Consider the following 15,820-nt stretch of genomic DNA (forward strand, 5'->3'; position numbering starts at 1 on the left):
TCTGTTCTGTTAGAGGAAGGAGCTGTACAGGTACCAGTTTGTTTCCTGTAGACAAAGTCTGTAAGTGAAAACAGAGAAGTCTAAGAATTGCTCATCTCTGCCCTTATCAGTGAGATCTTCAAGGGGAAGAGCACGGCTGGGTTTTGACAAGATCTGTTTTCTGTTAGGCTGTGTCAACCAGCATTAACTCTGCTTGAATGAATCCCAGCTCAGTTTTCCCATCGCTTTCCCTAGGATGAACATCTTGCTAGGCAGCTTCATTACCCACCCATCTCATTTGGCTCCCTAGATGCTGGCACATTTGCTCCACATGTTCTGGAATTTCCCGTTTTCTCAAAATTAAAGTCAGCCTTTCAGGATTCATGCACATAAATTACTTTGGTGTGCTAATTTGCAGATGTTTATCTCCAGGTAGCAGCACTCCCCTTTAACCATATAGTGGAAAGTACTGCTTGAGGATGGGGAACTATTATTCAGTTTCTTCCAATATAAAGAGAAACAAACCAGGTCAAATCTCGCTATTTGAAGTCCCTGACACTGTGCTGAGCCAGTCTGTGCATGGGTAAGCTCCATTCGTTATTCCCGCCCTTGTAAGACATGTCTTCACACTGCTCTCCTTGCCTGCCATAGTCAGAGCAGCAGGTTACAAAATCTCATTTTTAAAATAAAGCCCAGAACCTATCCCTATTTCTGCCTTCTTTCCTCATTCCTGCCTTAACACTATGGCACCTGAGCATTAGTGTTACATTTTCTGACTCTGAGGTCAGATGTGGGAGTACCTTCCCATTCATAAACCTGTTTGGCCCCCAGCACCTCATTCAATCCCTGACCAAAGTGCACGGATCATGTGGAATCTTGTAATGATGCTGCCTCCCTAAAAACCCCAACTCCTACAAAAGATGCCAGACTGTTTGCTTGCAAATTGAGCAAGTTTGTTCTGATTTACATCAAAGAACTGTGCACTGCAGTATTTACAAGGGCTCCTGTTTTGGCTTTTGGCAAAGGCAGATGTTGAGCCAGGAGCTGTACGGCCAAACAGCTGGAATGTGCTGTGTTAAACACTCCACCATTCACAACGAGATGTGCATTTCTCCTGGGAAGCATTAGGGACCAGACAGGCACCACCAATCATGTTTCACAACTTTAATAGAATATTCTATCTATTCTGTACAAATTGAAAACACTGTATTAAGTTACAAATGTGTAAGGTAAGGCTGGAGCACTCTACATGCCTGGTCACAGTGTTGATACAGCTGCTATTCAACTGCTGCCAGAGGTTGGCAATGGATGCTGAAACTAGAAATGTGTACCTTAAGTGCCACACAACAACAAAAGGTAGTTTTGAAGACTTCAGAACTTTAAATAAAACAAATTGTGGAATGGAATAATTTCAGTGTTGCAAGTAAGACACCCAAACTTCAGATTTATTGAACTGATTCACTCTGATAAGTTTCCGTGTTCATAGTGAAAGGTCCTTTCATGCTGGACACTAAGCAATAAGACTACTGGAAATTGTCTGGTTCTTTGGCTGCAACCCACTTCCACCAACAGCAACAGTTTGGCCTTTGCACTTTGATCTTCATCCAGAAGAGTTGTCATTTTGATGTGAGTTTGTTTCTTCTGTCTAGACTACTACATTGAGACCACTTTGAATTACCTGTTTTACAAGTACCCATATTGTATGCAAAAGAGGAAGAAGATTTTTCAAGTATATTAAAAACTATTAAAAAGCACTAATTCTGTCAAAGTACTTACAAACATGAATAAATAAATAGTAAGATGAACAACTAAGTCTCAAATATGACACCCTCTTCAATGAAGTAAAATTACTTCAACTCAACTGGTTGTACTGAGATAATAAATATGACATTTAAAGCTGCTCAAGCACTAGTTCAATTTGTAGGTTGCGAGAAACATTAAAAAAGGGGGGAGGGAACTAGCAAAAAAGTCATATTGCTCTATCTGTTTCAGCTACCATACATGTAATCCATTTACTTTAGCTTCTCAGCACATTGCTATTCCACGATTTTCAATGTTTAACAAGAAAATGGATAATCCTCACATGGTAGTCTGGACTATTCCCCTATGCATAGGGCAAAAGGCTCTAAAGGCCTATTGACATACTGAGCTACAGTGTACCAACGGCTGTAGAGTGTGCTTTATTTAAACCTCAGATTTCCCAAATGCATTGAAGTTGCCACTGTACATGTTAAGCAATAAAGTTAGTGAAAATCATGCATTTTAAAACAAATTAATTTTAAGCATTGTTAATAAGATTGTGCTGCAGCAATAAAATATCCTGAACTGCAGGCCAGGTATCCAACTATTTGTTACAAGTTGTTCAAATATCACTTCCAAGTGGTATTTCCTTATTACTGTTGTTTGCATTCAGCAGGTTGGCTGGACTCTTTCTGTATAAAAGGAAAAAAAGAAAATAACCAGTTAAAAATCAAATTGGCATAAAAGAAAACACTCCAACAAATAAACAGAAACTGGCTATGCAGTTCTGAATTAACTAGGTATCACTAGCATGTACAAAAATGCTACATGCAAACTCAAGCTACATTATAAAGGTCCAACAGAGTCACCACATTTACTGGGTTTCCCCTTGCCCCCAGCTGCTTGGTACCCCATAATTTTTAATCTTCTTTTGTGCTGTTAACACTGCATCCTGTAGACCAAGGTTCACACAAACAAGAAAGCAAACCACCACCTACTCCCCCCAACCACAGGTTCTATTTGACTTCCAGCCCTCTTAAACAATTTTAACAACCAGCTGCCACCTCCTCCAGCTCTGAGGAGGGAGGAAGGCAGGCTGCTTATTCTGTAGCACGTCTGAGTTTTTCCTTAGGAGCCTTGCCCTTTCTGCTAAGGTGATAAAAATGTAATTAATGTGTTGATTTCTGCTAGGTTCTGCATCACCAGCAGGTAACTATTCAACAATTTAACACTGGGCAAGAACTCCATATGTTAATCTGAATATGTAAAAGTAGAAACACCTTCATTAGGTAGTAAAACAACTTCCCCTTTGGCAAAAGGAAGTGTATTTGGGAATGAGAACAAGTACTCAAACAGCTAAAAACTTCAGATTTACACTGCACTTCTTGCTTTTTTTTGCAATGTAAAACAGCATTCTTAGAAAGCAGAATTTATTCAGTGAATTTCCACTTTGCTTCTCCCCTTACCATTCTTAATATAGTTTATTATACACAAACAGCAGTAACAGAATCCTGCTGAACTCTAATAAAGAAAAATATAGGTATAAAACACAACACCCAGAACATCACTCATGCAAAGTAAGATGTTTCTTAGGTACTATCCTAAAGAGGAGGTTTATGTGTTATAAAAGATGTACTCATGCCAAAGTTCAGTATACATCAAGTAACCAAGAGCTAAGACAACTGACGCATTTTGCCTCTAGTGAGGAAGAATAGGTGCAACTAATTTAAACTTCCTTATCATGAAGTTTGCCCTTGATAATCTGCACTATATCCAGGATATTTTTCTGTTCCTCACCTAAACTGCTTTAGGGTCAGAGTGGTCACTATCATTCCCACTGCAAGTCAGGATTAAGGCCAAATGCACAGATGTGTCTGAGACCATTCAGATTTCCTCCTTGTGGTATTCCTCCCCCAGCAACCTGGCTAACTTTACCTTTGTTCTCTCTCATCTGCCTGAAGTTCCAAGTAACACTGATGTGAATTAAACTGCACTGATTGGGGACTAAATACAGGAAAAGGGATATGTTTGCACAGAACACAAAATTAGCATTCTTGCTCTTGAATTAAAATTTAACTGCCACTGGTAGTACATTGCATGCTATTCCTTTTTTTTAGGGGCAGGCAAAACCCAGCAGCATGTTACCAAAAGTTTTCTAAAGGTCTGTATTTTTCTTTTAACTGCTTGGTATTTAAACATGCCCAGAGCAGTGTGAAGCATCACTTCCTCTCCCTCCCTGCATTCTGGATAAGAGCCACGATAAAATAACAAACTATTTAAAATGCTATTTAAAATGCACTTAAAAATCTTTCCATCTCCCTCCTTCCTTCCTACTCACCCGGTATATTTAGATCAAGGCACACATAGGTTGACCACTGCAACCATTTCCACCAAATTTTAAAGATCAACCAAAACACTTGTTATATTTTCTAATAAACTTCATTATCTTTTCCTTCTTTCTGTAAACACTTAAAACATATTTATTGCATGTAACTGTTTATCCTGTAAAAACTGAGTCACAGAGATCACAAAGTTCCTTTTTAAGGACCTTTCAGTGTTGATTACTGCTCTCAGATAAAAAAAAAAATAAATACAGTTCGAGGGGTTCCCGGATCTGAGTCAGCTACTGGAGGATTTTGAGACAAATATGGCTATTTTATGCTATTTTTAGCTTACACTTGAGGGTGTATCTGTGTTGGCCAAACAAAATGTTTAAGCAGGCCCAAAGTATCAAGGCAGTATTTCAGACCCAGACTCCAACATAATCCATATTCTCCCACCATTCTAACACACAGCACAGCCCTTTCTGAGGAAGCCAGCACATGAGCTCCACGCTGCCTACAGCTACCTTCAGCCTCATGCAAAGCATCTCACAGCCTAATCCCAGAGGACACCAGCACAAAGAGACCACAACTCCCTTCCAGTTACAGCTGCTCCAGCAGGCACAATGCACACTGAAACTCATCTCTGGCCTCTGCTAGCTCTGGTATCAGGGGGCCAGACCCCAAGCTGTGAGTGTGATGGAGAACTGACATCCGCACTCCCTCAGGCTGGGCTTACAGCCTGAGCCTGATCTCCCTGCAGAGCCCAGACTTGGTGACACTGGGTCAGCCAATCACTATCACTGATCTGCCTTAGCCCCTGTGCCATTTATCACCCCATCCCAGCAAGATTTCCATTCATACTCTACTTCCCTAAATTAATTCCCCATGGTATCTTAGAAAGGTAGTGAAGTGCATCAGCCAGGCAATAAAGACCAAAGAGACTTCAACTGGCAAAGACAAGGAGGAATTGCATCTTATTTTAAAATAAATTTAACAGTAAACACACATACTGAAGATCACTACCAGGGCTACAGAGATGAGAATTCTTCTTGTTGTAAACAGATTCTCTACAGTAACCATAAACAGACTTAAGTTCATCTTAAAATTGGTAGAATTTTAAAATTTTTATAACTTTAAAGTATTTCATATTTACTTATTCTGTGCAAGGAGTTTAAACTACTCTGGGCCTTTAATTTCAGTTTGAGATGCCATTCTAGTGGATATGAACAAGCTGAGTGAGACTCCCCCTATTTTTTCTCTTTTGCTAACAAAAATCAATATAAAGCTTTTTGTTACTGCCACTCATTTATTGCATCACTTGCTCAGAATTAAAAATTTCCCCTAAAATTTGCAAGAACAGAGGGCTAAAACAGAAGAAAAACAGGTCTGAGTTAATACTGCTTTCATGACTTTCCTACACAAACCCCACCATGCCTACTCATCCAGTTAAACTGGTATCCTAGAGGATGGGGATGCAAGTCCAAAATACCAATACCACTTATTTTAGCAATTTTGTTTTTCAAAACAGAGCCTGCTGAAGAAAACACTGAATTTCTATTAGTATTCAGTGTTTATACACACTAGGCAAGATACATTCCTAGGTGATTCAAAGAGCAATCAAGTCTCTATCTCCTTACTTTTCCAATTCAGTTTTTGGGAAGCTTCCCATCTGCTAAAGTAGCCATGCAGGAACAGGCAGATCATCAAGATCTCATCTGACCCCCCAAGAACTCTGCTGCCAACAGCGGGAACAAAGCAGGCAGCAGGCACTAAACCTGATGTCCTTTCCAGTGGAGAAGGTAGAAAGCCTTTCTGAAACATCTTTAATGAAATAGTCCAATCATAGGACCTAAAGCTGAACCTTATCTTTATCTCCTATTCCATGTTACTGAATGAGAAAAAGCAAGGATATCAAATATATACACAGGATGTAAACCCAGAGCTAACTGGAGTTAAGGAAGCAACCCTAACCCTAACCTAAACTGCCTTCTTCCACAGCTGGTTCTGGAAATGAATTTGCTGCTGACAGGTCCTGCCACTATAACTCAGAAGACAAAGCTCCTTGAAGCCCATGCAGTCTCACACACAGCAGCTCTTTTGCTCATGATTCAAACCAGCACTCTGCATTACCCTGTCAGCTACTCCTCAATTTAAGCACAGCCTCAGTAAGGTGAAATAAAGGCAGCTAAAGGAATGTGACATGCAAGCACATAGAAAAATACAGTAGACAAAACAAACTACATTGTCCAGTTTTGTAGCAACTTCTGAAGCTACTTCAAATCATCTGACTGCTCAGTCATCCAAAGCCACAACTTATATATGGCACAAGTGCTTTGTGTAAGAGATGATAATGATCTGGTTGTATCTGAACAACTCAAATGTACTTAAAACTCACAGGAAGGAAGGAGGAAAAGTTAACAAAGCAGAAAGTGTTGACATGCAGCAAATGTACTACAACAATAAAGGAGGAGGTAGTATGGAAATGACTGAAAAGGAGAAACTGGATTTGAAAAGAAAACAGACCAAGTATTTTTGTGTACGTGAAAAAGAAAACTATTCTAGGTAAGAATAGCAGGGGGTGGGAACTAAAAGGCAAAGAAAGGCAAGGAACAAGGAGAAACAGCACCAGAAAATGGCATGAGCAGGAGAAAGAATAGAAAACAGGACTGGGGTATGAATGTCAAAGGACAAAATAAAAGAATTCCAAGTTGACTTGAAAAACTGGAGCCAGTGGCTGACAATTTTTAACCATAGGGAGGGAACACAGCTGTGTGAGAGACTGCAGCAGGACAACAGACAAGCCACTGTGACAAACGGATGTTCTGCTACTGCAGGTGAACCACCCGCACCAAAAACCAACACAGAAGCACAGCTCCATTTTGAGTTTAACAAAGGCAAAGAAGGGCATTATCTATGCAGAGGGAATGAGCTGGAAGGATTATAGCTTCTTCTAAATAATTAAAATAAAAGGACAGAAGCCTAAATGTGGGGGGGGTTGGGGGAAGGGCAGGTGGGGGAAAGAAGTATGGAGGCTGTTGCAGGCATTGTTCTCTGTGAGGAATGGGATGGAAGGTGAAAGATGACAGTATCCAACAAAGAACTTTTTCTTTCTTCTTTTAAATAAAGAGACAGATGAGCAGAAGAACAATATCTGTGCAGAATCATGAGATCAAGAAAAGGCTTCTAAGAGTGACTGCCTGCCTTTATCAGGCAGCATAAATAAGATGCTGGAAAAGTCATACTAAGTAAGCTGATGTTACAAGATTTTAAGAAGATCAGAGAAGATATTTAAGAAATAATTTGCAAGTGCATTAGAAACAGTAAAGAGATGCAACATCAAACCAGAAACAAGGAAAAATGAAGTCTGACAAGTCTCAGTATCTTTTATCATGTGTATATGAAATACAGTTTGATTGCTACAAAGGCAAAACAGAAAGTGTGCCAGGAAGGCAGAGTGTCATTCTGAAAAATCTACTTTAATTATATTATTTAAAGGCACTCATCTCTACACCCATTTCTTTCTATTTTTTACTAATAAAACCTAAACTCTGAAGTCACCATTCCCCCATTTCTTTTCCCCATACAAGGAAAAAAAAACAAAACAAAACAGAAAACCCTAGAAAACAAACCACATTGCATGACTACAAATGGGACTCTTGGAAGTTACGTATGAATGGAATTCCACCTTACCTAGAAATGTATGAATGATAAACAGACTTATATTACACCTAAATGGGAAAAAATTGAAAGGAACTGTCAGCATGGATGAAAAGTGAAATGTACAAAATAATACAGGAGGCAACAACCATAACCTTCCAAGATAACTTAAACTTTTTTTCCCTACAGAATACCAGATCCTCTAGAAGCATATTTGATACTTCACACAAACATATGTTGATATAGAACTAGCACTGTTTCTCAGCTGTCCAACTTTTTCCCATAACAGGTACACCACTGCATCTTGATCCTACAGAGCAGTCAGAATATTGATTTCTGCCCATCTAACCCTGTTTGATCGATCTTTGTACAAGACAGACTTTCTTTAGTATACAGAATTTATCATTAAAGAAAACCAAACTTGATGCTTGATAGTGACAAAAAGCATTTACTAATGATACGATGATGTGCATAAAACTACACCAGAAGAATGACATGTCAAGCTGCTGTTAAGACTTTCATCCAAAGATCAAGCAGTTTTGCATGCCTTTCATTTTTTCATCTGTCTTTATAAAAAATTGAAAGCTGATGTTTTAAGAACTAAATGAACACAAGTCTGTCATCACTATCCCAGCTTCACCAAATATAAGTGTTTACCATGACTGAAGAACTGAGAAATACCTGTCAGAAGGAACACTAACCCTTCAAGGCTGAATTTTAAGCCAGGTATCATAAAATTTAAAATTCAAAGTTGAGGACTGATTTTTTTTTTTTGATTTCTAACCAAGTACAGACGTGGAGTCTAACCTGCAGCCATCAGGACAACGATAAAGAACAATTCTAAGGAAAAGAAAATAAACAAACAAGCTAGTTGAGATTTGTCAGACTAATTCTAACTTGAAGTCCAGCCAAAGAACATATGAATATGACCTTTCTAAAGGAAAACTATATATCAGCACTACACAGAGATGCCATTAAGATGCAAAGGCACACAGTTTGGAAGTTATCTTAGTGCAGGTTGTTGGAAGTCAAAACCTACATTTTCTCAACTGACAGAAACATTAACTTCTTTTTTAAGAGCAATTTGAGTGCTGAAGATAATGAAAACACTGCAGAGTCAGAAGTTAGGGTGTTTTTGGGAGTTTCAAAATATTTATTGATCTCTTCACAAACTATTATACCCTTAGCTACACTGCTCATAATTATAGTCTGTGTTATGACTAAGCATACAAAGTCCTTACCTTAGGATCACTCTCTGCATCTTCCTCCTCTTCTCCCTCCTCTTCCCCCTCCAACTCCTATGACAAAATAGAGATAAACTAACAGAAATTAAAACAGGTTAAAAGTGCAACTTTTTGTAATGGATAAAAAGCAAAGTAGCAGATTAAGTTATCACTGTATTCCAGAGTGTTTCAGATGTCAACATCGGGCTGGTTTAAAAGAATTCGAAGTTTTAAATGCAAAATCTTCAAAAGATTATATAAAGGTTTCACTATGTCTTAAGGCAACCTTCCTATGTAAGCTGCTGCTGCAGTCCCACAGCAATTTTAAAACTTCTACCTAACAAATTATTTGGAACTTTATTCTGGTAATAGGTATATATGTCTGATTTTGTTCTTTGTTTCGGTCTCCCGCCAAAGAGTGTTTATTTAGATTACTGTGGACAGGCTATGCACTCCTGTGCAGGATTTTTGCACTCAGTTTTACACACAACCACATCCAAGTGATAACATCTGGCACTGGAGACTGATGAGAAATACACATACACACTTCTATCAATACCCAGCTTAAAAAATAAAAATATGAAAATGTTTAGCCACTTAACAGCCTAAGCACAGAGAAAAAAGAGACTGCATGCTGAAGGCTGCTAGCTCACATCAGATCAAGCAGCTTGACAACTTCTGATGTACTCTGGTGTGGTGAACCTGACAGCCAGGGCTGTACCTTTGACAAATTAGCGAGAACAGCACAGTAAAAGCAGTTAAGCAAAAAATGCAAAGGGTATTAGTTCATTTAAGTGTGGTAACATTTAGAGATTTTGTGCAAAGCCTTTCACAGTGTGTTTGTATTCATGCAACACTACTGCAAACAGACCAGAGCTCTTAGTATACGAGAAATTCCAGCCTAAATTGAGCTTTTATACTGAGCAGTTACACACTTCCCCTTTTTACTTTATATTTAGTAAGACCCAGTCTTCAAGCTTATGACAACTAAAAGCTGACAGCTGAATTCCACTACCACCTAAGGAACAGATACTTATCATGCAGCACTCTAGAAAAAAACCCTTGTCTATAATTTTTGACTCATCAGAAAGCAGCTTTCAAAATACTAGAAAAAACATGGATAAATGCTCTTGCAGAAAGTACTTTTCTGAAGAGGAAAAACCAGCCACACTTTTGCAAGTCATGAATGCTGAACTCTTTTGTAAAGAAGTACCATGCACAAGGGCATTTATGAACAACTGTTTTCTGCTCCATATAGGAACTATTCCTGGCGCTGGAATGGAATAGGTAATCAGTTATCTATAAAAAATACAGTGTGCATCTCACCTCCTCTTCACCTTCTTCATCTTCTTCAAACTGAAAAACAAACCCAAGGTTTAATTAGCTCTGCTGGTATTTGCATAAAAACTTCTGCAGTAATATGTGTAGCATGTTCAAACACTAACTGAAACAAAACCCCTTCCAGGTGTAGATTAACAACTTACAGCAAGTTGAATGGTTCTTTCCTGTCCCCAAGTAACAGGAATCTCTTCAGGGTTTTTTTTGTTATTCTCATGTTATTAATACTTCCCACTAGTCTAATCAGCAAAGGAGGAGAATTTTTCTGTCTATGTGCTGACTACTAAACAAAACGCTAATTGCATACATACGTTATCATCATCCTCTATAGCTTCCCCAGTGAAATACAACACAGCACGAGGGACTATCCTTTCACGGAAGAAGTGTCCAATTTCAAAATCTGCTGCTAAAGTGAATTCTGAGTCTTCATCCTGTAAGGCAAGTCAGTTTGAGTTTTCTATTGCAAATGTGATGTGCTACACAGAAGCAGATGAAAATATTTCAACCTAACAGGTTTGGGAAAACATCACCCTGTCATTATCAACCTTGAGGTCACAGGTACTTTCAGTATACTTAACTTTGTAACAATAAAATCTGAAGTCTAAATCTAGATTTGCAGAATTGAGATTTTCTGTACAAGTTTCCTACTTTCTATACACACATTACTGTCCTGCTCAGGCACCTTCTATTAAAAGCTCAAAGACTTGGCTGGCTCTGGCATCTGACATTACAGAACTGTTCAGAATGCTCCAGACTGATTTTTAAAGAAGTCAGGTACCAGCCATGCAGGAGTGCTGCGTGGGCAGGGAAAATAATGACCTTGTCAACAGCAACCACTGGAGATGTTTTGGATCAGCAAGTCGGCTAACAGTGAACTGTCAACGGATTACTTGGAGAAGTCGACAGTATCCTTTCACTTTATCAAGGTGAAGCCCAGTTTAGTCAAAAGCAAAAATAACAATAATAATACACAGTACTTGATAAAAGAACTCTATAGTCACTATACAGTGACTTGGCAAAAAGGATGTGGCAAAGCGCAATTGTGCCATTTCAAAAACTTACCAATGACTCTCCATCACCAGATACTGCAAAAAGAAAAGACAACAAATTTAAGAAAAGCCTGTATAGTATCACCCACCTCAACATTCAAGATGACAAAACACAGTATAAAGACCTTCTCATACCAGAAAACACTGAGGTTATAAAGGCTTCACAAGGTAACTATTAAAACTATAATGACAATTCAGATTAGTATTAAACCTAGAAACTGTACTTTTAAGAATTTCATATGTTGTAGTTAGAGCACCAAAGCTGCCATTTGTACATCAAAGATTTTTGCACAGGAAATACTCTTTCTACAAGGATGGGCTCAGAGGGCATGTGGATCAACATATTTAGTTTCTATATAAATACTGTAATTACAGTAACTTCATGTGGCTACAGCACTACAAATCATCTCCTCTCCCCCAAAACAGTTATTAGCACCAAGCAGATGAACATTTTGACAAGAATCTGCAAAGCATCGTTGAGAGGAGGCTCAGTACCGTAACCAGCATGGAACAGGGTGGGTGTTTTGTTTGTTTAAAGACAAAACCAACCAACTAACCAACAATAAAAAAAACAAATCAATGCAAAAAACCCCAACACAAATCAAAATGTATTTCCCTTCTCTACACTACCATGGGATCTACTGTAAAAGTGATCATTTGGTTTAGTCTGTTCTCAAGTTGAAAATGCAAGTGTCAACTGCCAGCAGATGTCAGTGTCTTATCTCATACAATTAATTCCGAAGTGTACCCTTTAAGTATTTAAAAGAACAATATAACAACAGGAGACAAATCTCCATCCCTTCCTCAAAGCACCAACAAAATTTAAAGGGTATTTCTGTACCAAACCACCTCCAACTTTGGAAATACATATCATCCTGTGTTTCTTACCCCATGTACATGAGGATTTGCAGTGGTAATTAGGAGGGACAGCTAGTTCATAACAGCCCACAACAGAATCAAGAACCACTCTGTTCAGTACAACTCTGGAATCACACAATGGTTTGGGCTGGAAGGGACCTTAAGGATGACTTAGTTTCAACCCCTCTGCCATGAGCAGGGAGATGTTTCATGAGACCAGGTTGCTGAAAACCCCATCCAGTCTTGAACACTTCCAAGAATGGGGTATACGTAACTTCTCTGGGCAAGCTGTTCCAGTGTCTCACCACTTCCACAGTCAAGAATTTCTTCCTATTATCTAACCTAAACCTGCCCTCTTTTGGGATAAAGCCATTCCTCTTGTCCTGTCACTACATGCCCTTGCAAAAAGTCCCTCACCACCTTTCTTGTAGGGCCCCTTTAGTCCACAAAATAAACTACTTCCTTCATCTATGTTCGCAGAAGAGGATGATGAAAGATGTACCAAGAAAAAAAAAAAATGGTTTTGGAATCCATCTGAATTGTTTAATATGTGAGTACACATCTAACATCAGACAAGGAAAATGACAAAATTCCATGTGGAGTATCAGGAAACCCTAATTGATCACAGAAGAAACTACAGGAAGTTCTGTCACTTGACACAGAGGTTTCGATCAAACTGCTATGCTGTAACTTGACCAACAGTGGAATACATTTCTTTTGCATGTTAGAAACTGATCAAACTGATGCATGGAGCCATCCTGTGGTAAAACGTGTTAACTTCTTTAAGAGAGTCTACATGAGACTCTTTTCATACTATGAATCCTGTTTACACTGCACACCTACTGGCCAAATTCTACAGAATAACATCAGAACAAAATAATCTGGATGGGCAAGAGTTTGCAATCCTCCTCTAGTAAGCAGACAGTTTACAAGGCAGCAGCATAAATAGTTTGAATGTTTAAGCCACATAAATACAAATACATATAAGCAAAACACAACCTATTTTAAGGATCCTAAATTCTTAATTTCTAAGCTTACCCTTTATTGGGCTGAAGAAGTTAAAAAATGAATCGTTAGGTACTTGTTTAGTAATTGTCCGAACTGTGCCTCGGCCCTTGTGTTTCTGTTTCTTCTTGATTGTTTTAACCGTGACATTTTTTCCTTTTTTCCAGTCAATAGTACACCTAGAGACAGCATGTAAGAAACAGCATTTTAACACAAGGCACCACGGAAAAGAAGGAACTGAGCAGCAGAGCAGCAACATCAAGGCCAAGATGGCTTATCACTCTCTAGATAAAGCTACTTGACAAGATATGAAGTGGATCATAGGCCTACAGATGATGGGTATTTGGACATATCAAATATTTCCCTAAATGAAAATGCTATACAAGTTTGTCTCGGCAGACTAATCACTGCCCCCACTCTACTCATAATTCAATACCTCTTTGGCCCAACAACTGGACTTCTGCCACCAAGGACAGGATTAAACTATTTCAGAAAAAATCACACCAGTCAGACCATTAGGAAACAACGCATTACATCCTCTCACTACAGGTCAAGGAAGTGTCCAGTTACCCTAAAAATGCGTGTCCAAAGAGTGGCCAGGGAGAGCAGTGTCTGAGCTCTCCAAAGAGCAGTGCTTAGATTGACTTGGCAGCCAAGCACATCAAGCTGAAAAGAGCCTAATCTCAGTTCCATTCTGCTGCTGTACAAACTGACACTCAATAAAAAGTCTGTCTCCATTCAACTAAGCTTTACCCAAAACTGCACATAGCAAAGAGTGAGGGGCAAACACAGCTAATTCACCTGTAATGGAAATAACAGTGTCACAGTAACCCTTAAGTGCCTCAAAAATATCTTGTCCTATAGACAGATGGCCAGCCACCAGTTTTACACTTAACCTGTGTAACAAGTCACAGAAACATTTTCCTGCTCTACTTGTACCATATCTAATACCTTCATCAGGAAACATCAACTGAAATCAAAGTTCTGACAAATCCGCAACCTAAGAAAGCATTCCTTTGTAATACTTTAACAGAAAATATTTTGCTATAATGAATTAAGTTTTCTTCAAAATGGAGTAGTCTGTTATTTAGGCACAACTTTCACTAAACATCCAAGCAGACTTTTTGCCTCACTGCAGGTGAATGCTCAATTCAATGTAGCACTAAAAGTCAAGAAGTTTTGAGGTTGTCAGCATGCATTCAAAAAACCAAGTATTTGGCATTTCTTAAGCGTGAGTTAGAAAACCCCCAAAAAACCCACCAAAACACATCCTTGAAGGAATAGAAAAAAAACCCCAAAACCCAAATAATCACCAACAGAAAAGAATACTTAGATGCTGAGAAAAATAGAGTACAAAAGCCATTTTTCATTTGTGCCAGCTCTGCTCTGGTGTGGCATTGAAATTTGGTTATAGAGCAAAGTTCACGGATGGGAAGAGAAAGGGTTAGATTAGATGGAATGATTCTTTCACTCCCAAAAAACTCTAATGTGGTGTTCAACTGAGACTTTCAGGACAGACACGAGAATTTACCATCCACAGCTGTTTTCTGAACATGTTTTGCAAGAACAGTAAAAATAAAATTCAAAAAATTTGCTGCATTAGCCACAGCTGCCAGAATCAAACTGCATGGTCTTTATGTTCCAGCCTCAAAACAAGCTGAAAGAGTACATGATACATATGACCTATTCCTGCCTGATAATAATAAATCAATTCCTGCTGGAATAAAAATTGCTGAGGAGATGATAAGAATCCAAGAGAGTCTAAGGCCACTTACTAAGGAGGGGAGTAGTCTGAAAAGTAATGACTAAAAATAATTTACCCAGTTATCTGGAAATAAAAGGTTTGTTACCTCAATTAGAGAGCTGTTAAATTTGAAAGGTGTCCAAATGTACACTATGTTAAAATACATCTCCATCTATGCATCTGTTACTTCTGCATGCTGAGGCTAACATCATCACTATCCCTACAAACATTCCCAGTTTTGAAGTCAGTAACAATTTTATCTTCACTAATTATTATCACAGTAAGCAAAAAAACCCCCCACATTTTTACTTCAGAAGCTTTTTTGAGTTTGAGTTTTCCTTACCCCTCACAATCAACTATTTCAGGTCCTTCAAATGAAAAGGGATCTGTCTTGTCTGGCTCCGACTTCATCTTGTATGTTTTCGTCAGGACTGAGTTAGAGAAGTAGTCATTGGGCCCAAAGTGGAACTCTAATGAGAAAGACTGGAAGAAATTTTATGTTACCACTAACTTTCATCTATGAAATAGTGCATCAGCATAATTATCATTAATCAAACTCTGAAAATACAAAAAAAAAAAAAAAAAAAAGGTAATTTGATGGCAAACACATTTCAAACTACAGCAGAAGCAGGAAATTAAGAATGTCAATGAATTTCAAATGCAGCAAGAAGCTACAACAACCTTGGCTTAGATTTAAACAGGTAATTAGTACATTTCATTCACCTTCACATATAGAACTGCTGTCTTAAAAGCAACCTTAGAAATAAGTATTTTGAGAGAAGTCTTGATTTCATTTCCTATGGAAGCCTCTCATCATCCTTGCACTAGGGATGAAGAAGTTGTTATTCTGAAGTCACTTTAACATCAGAACAATACCAAGTGGTTCCACTGCTCCCCCAAGTC

The 15,820-nt window shown here is 38.5% G+C and overlaps 1 protein-coding gene across 3 annotated transcripts in view; it reads right to left on the reverse strand.

Moving 5' to 3' along the window:
- Nucleotides 1-1,128: 1,128 nt before the first annotated feature.
- The window catches only part of NAP1L4 (nucleosome assembly protein 1 like 4), a 28,280-nt gene continuing 13,588 nt past the window's right edge, over nucleotides 1,129-15,820 (reverse strand). The window contains exons 9-16 of one of the 3 annotated variants that reach the window (XM_039552414.1): nucleotides 15,261-15,400; nucleotides 13,207-13,352; nucleotides 11,324-11,346; nucleotides 10,573-10,692; nucleotides 10,250-10,279; nucleotides 8,942-8,998; nucleotides 7,734-7,771; nucleotides 1,129-2,411 (exon numbers count right to left, since the gene is read on the reverse strand). In XM_039552414.1, coding sequence (XP_039408348.1) covers nucleotides 7,766-7,771; nucleotides 8,942-8,998; nucleotides 10,250-10,279; nucleotides 10,573-10,692; nucleotides 11,324-11,346; nucleotides 13,207-13,352; nucleotides 15,261-15,400 — 522 coding nt within the window. In that variant the 3' untranslated portion in view covers nucleotides 1,129-2,411; nucleotides 7,734-7,765. Of the gene's footprint in view, nucleotides 2,412-7,733; nucleotides 7,772-8,941; nucleotides 9,020-10,249; nucleotides 10,280-10,572; nucleotides 10,693-11,323; nucleotides 11,347-13,206; nucleotides 13,353-15,260; nucleotides 15,401-15,820 lie in introns of all 3 variants that reach the window. The other 2 variants (XR_005601975.1, XM_039552415.1) reach the window with 2 other exon arrangements.

This window comes from Corvus cornix, chromosome 5 (assembly GCF_000738735.6).
Source record: "Corvus cornix cornix isolate S_Up_H32 chromosome 5, ASM73873v5, whole genome shotgun sequence".
NCBI lineage: Eukaryota > Metazoa > Chordata > Aves > Passeriformes > Corvidae > Corvus > Corvus cornix.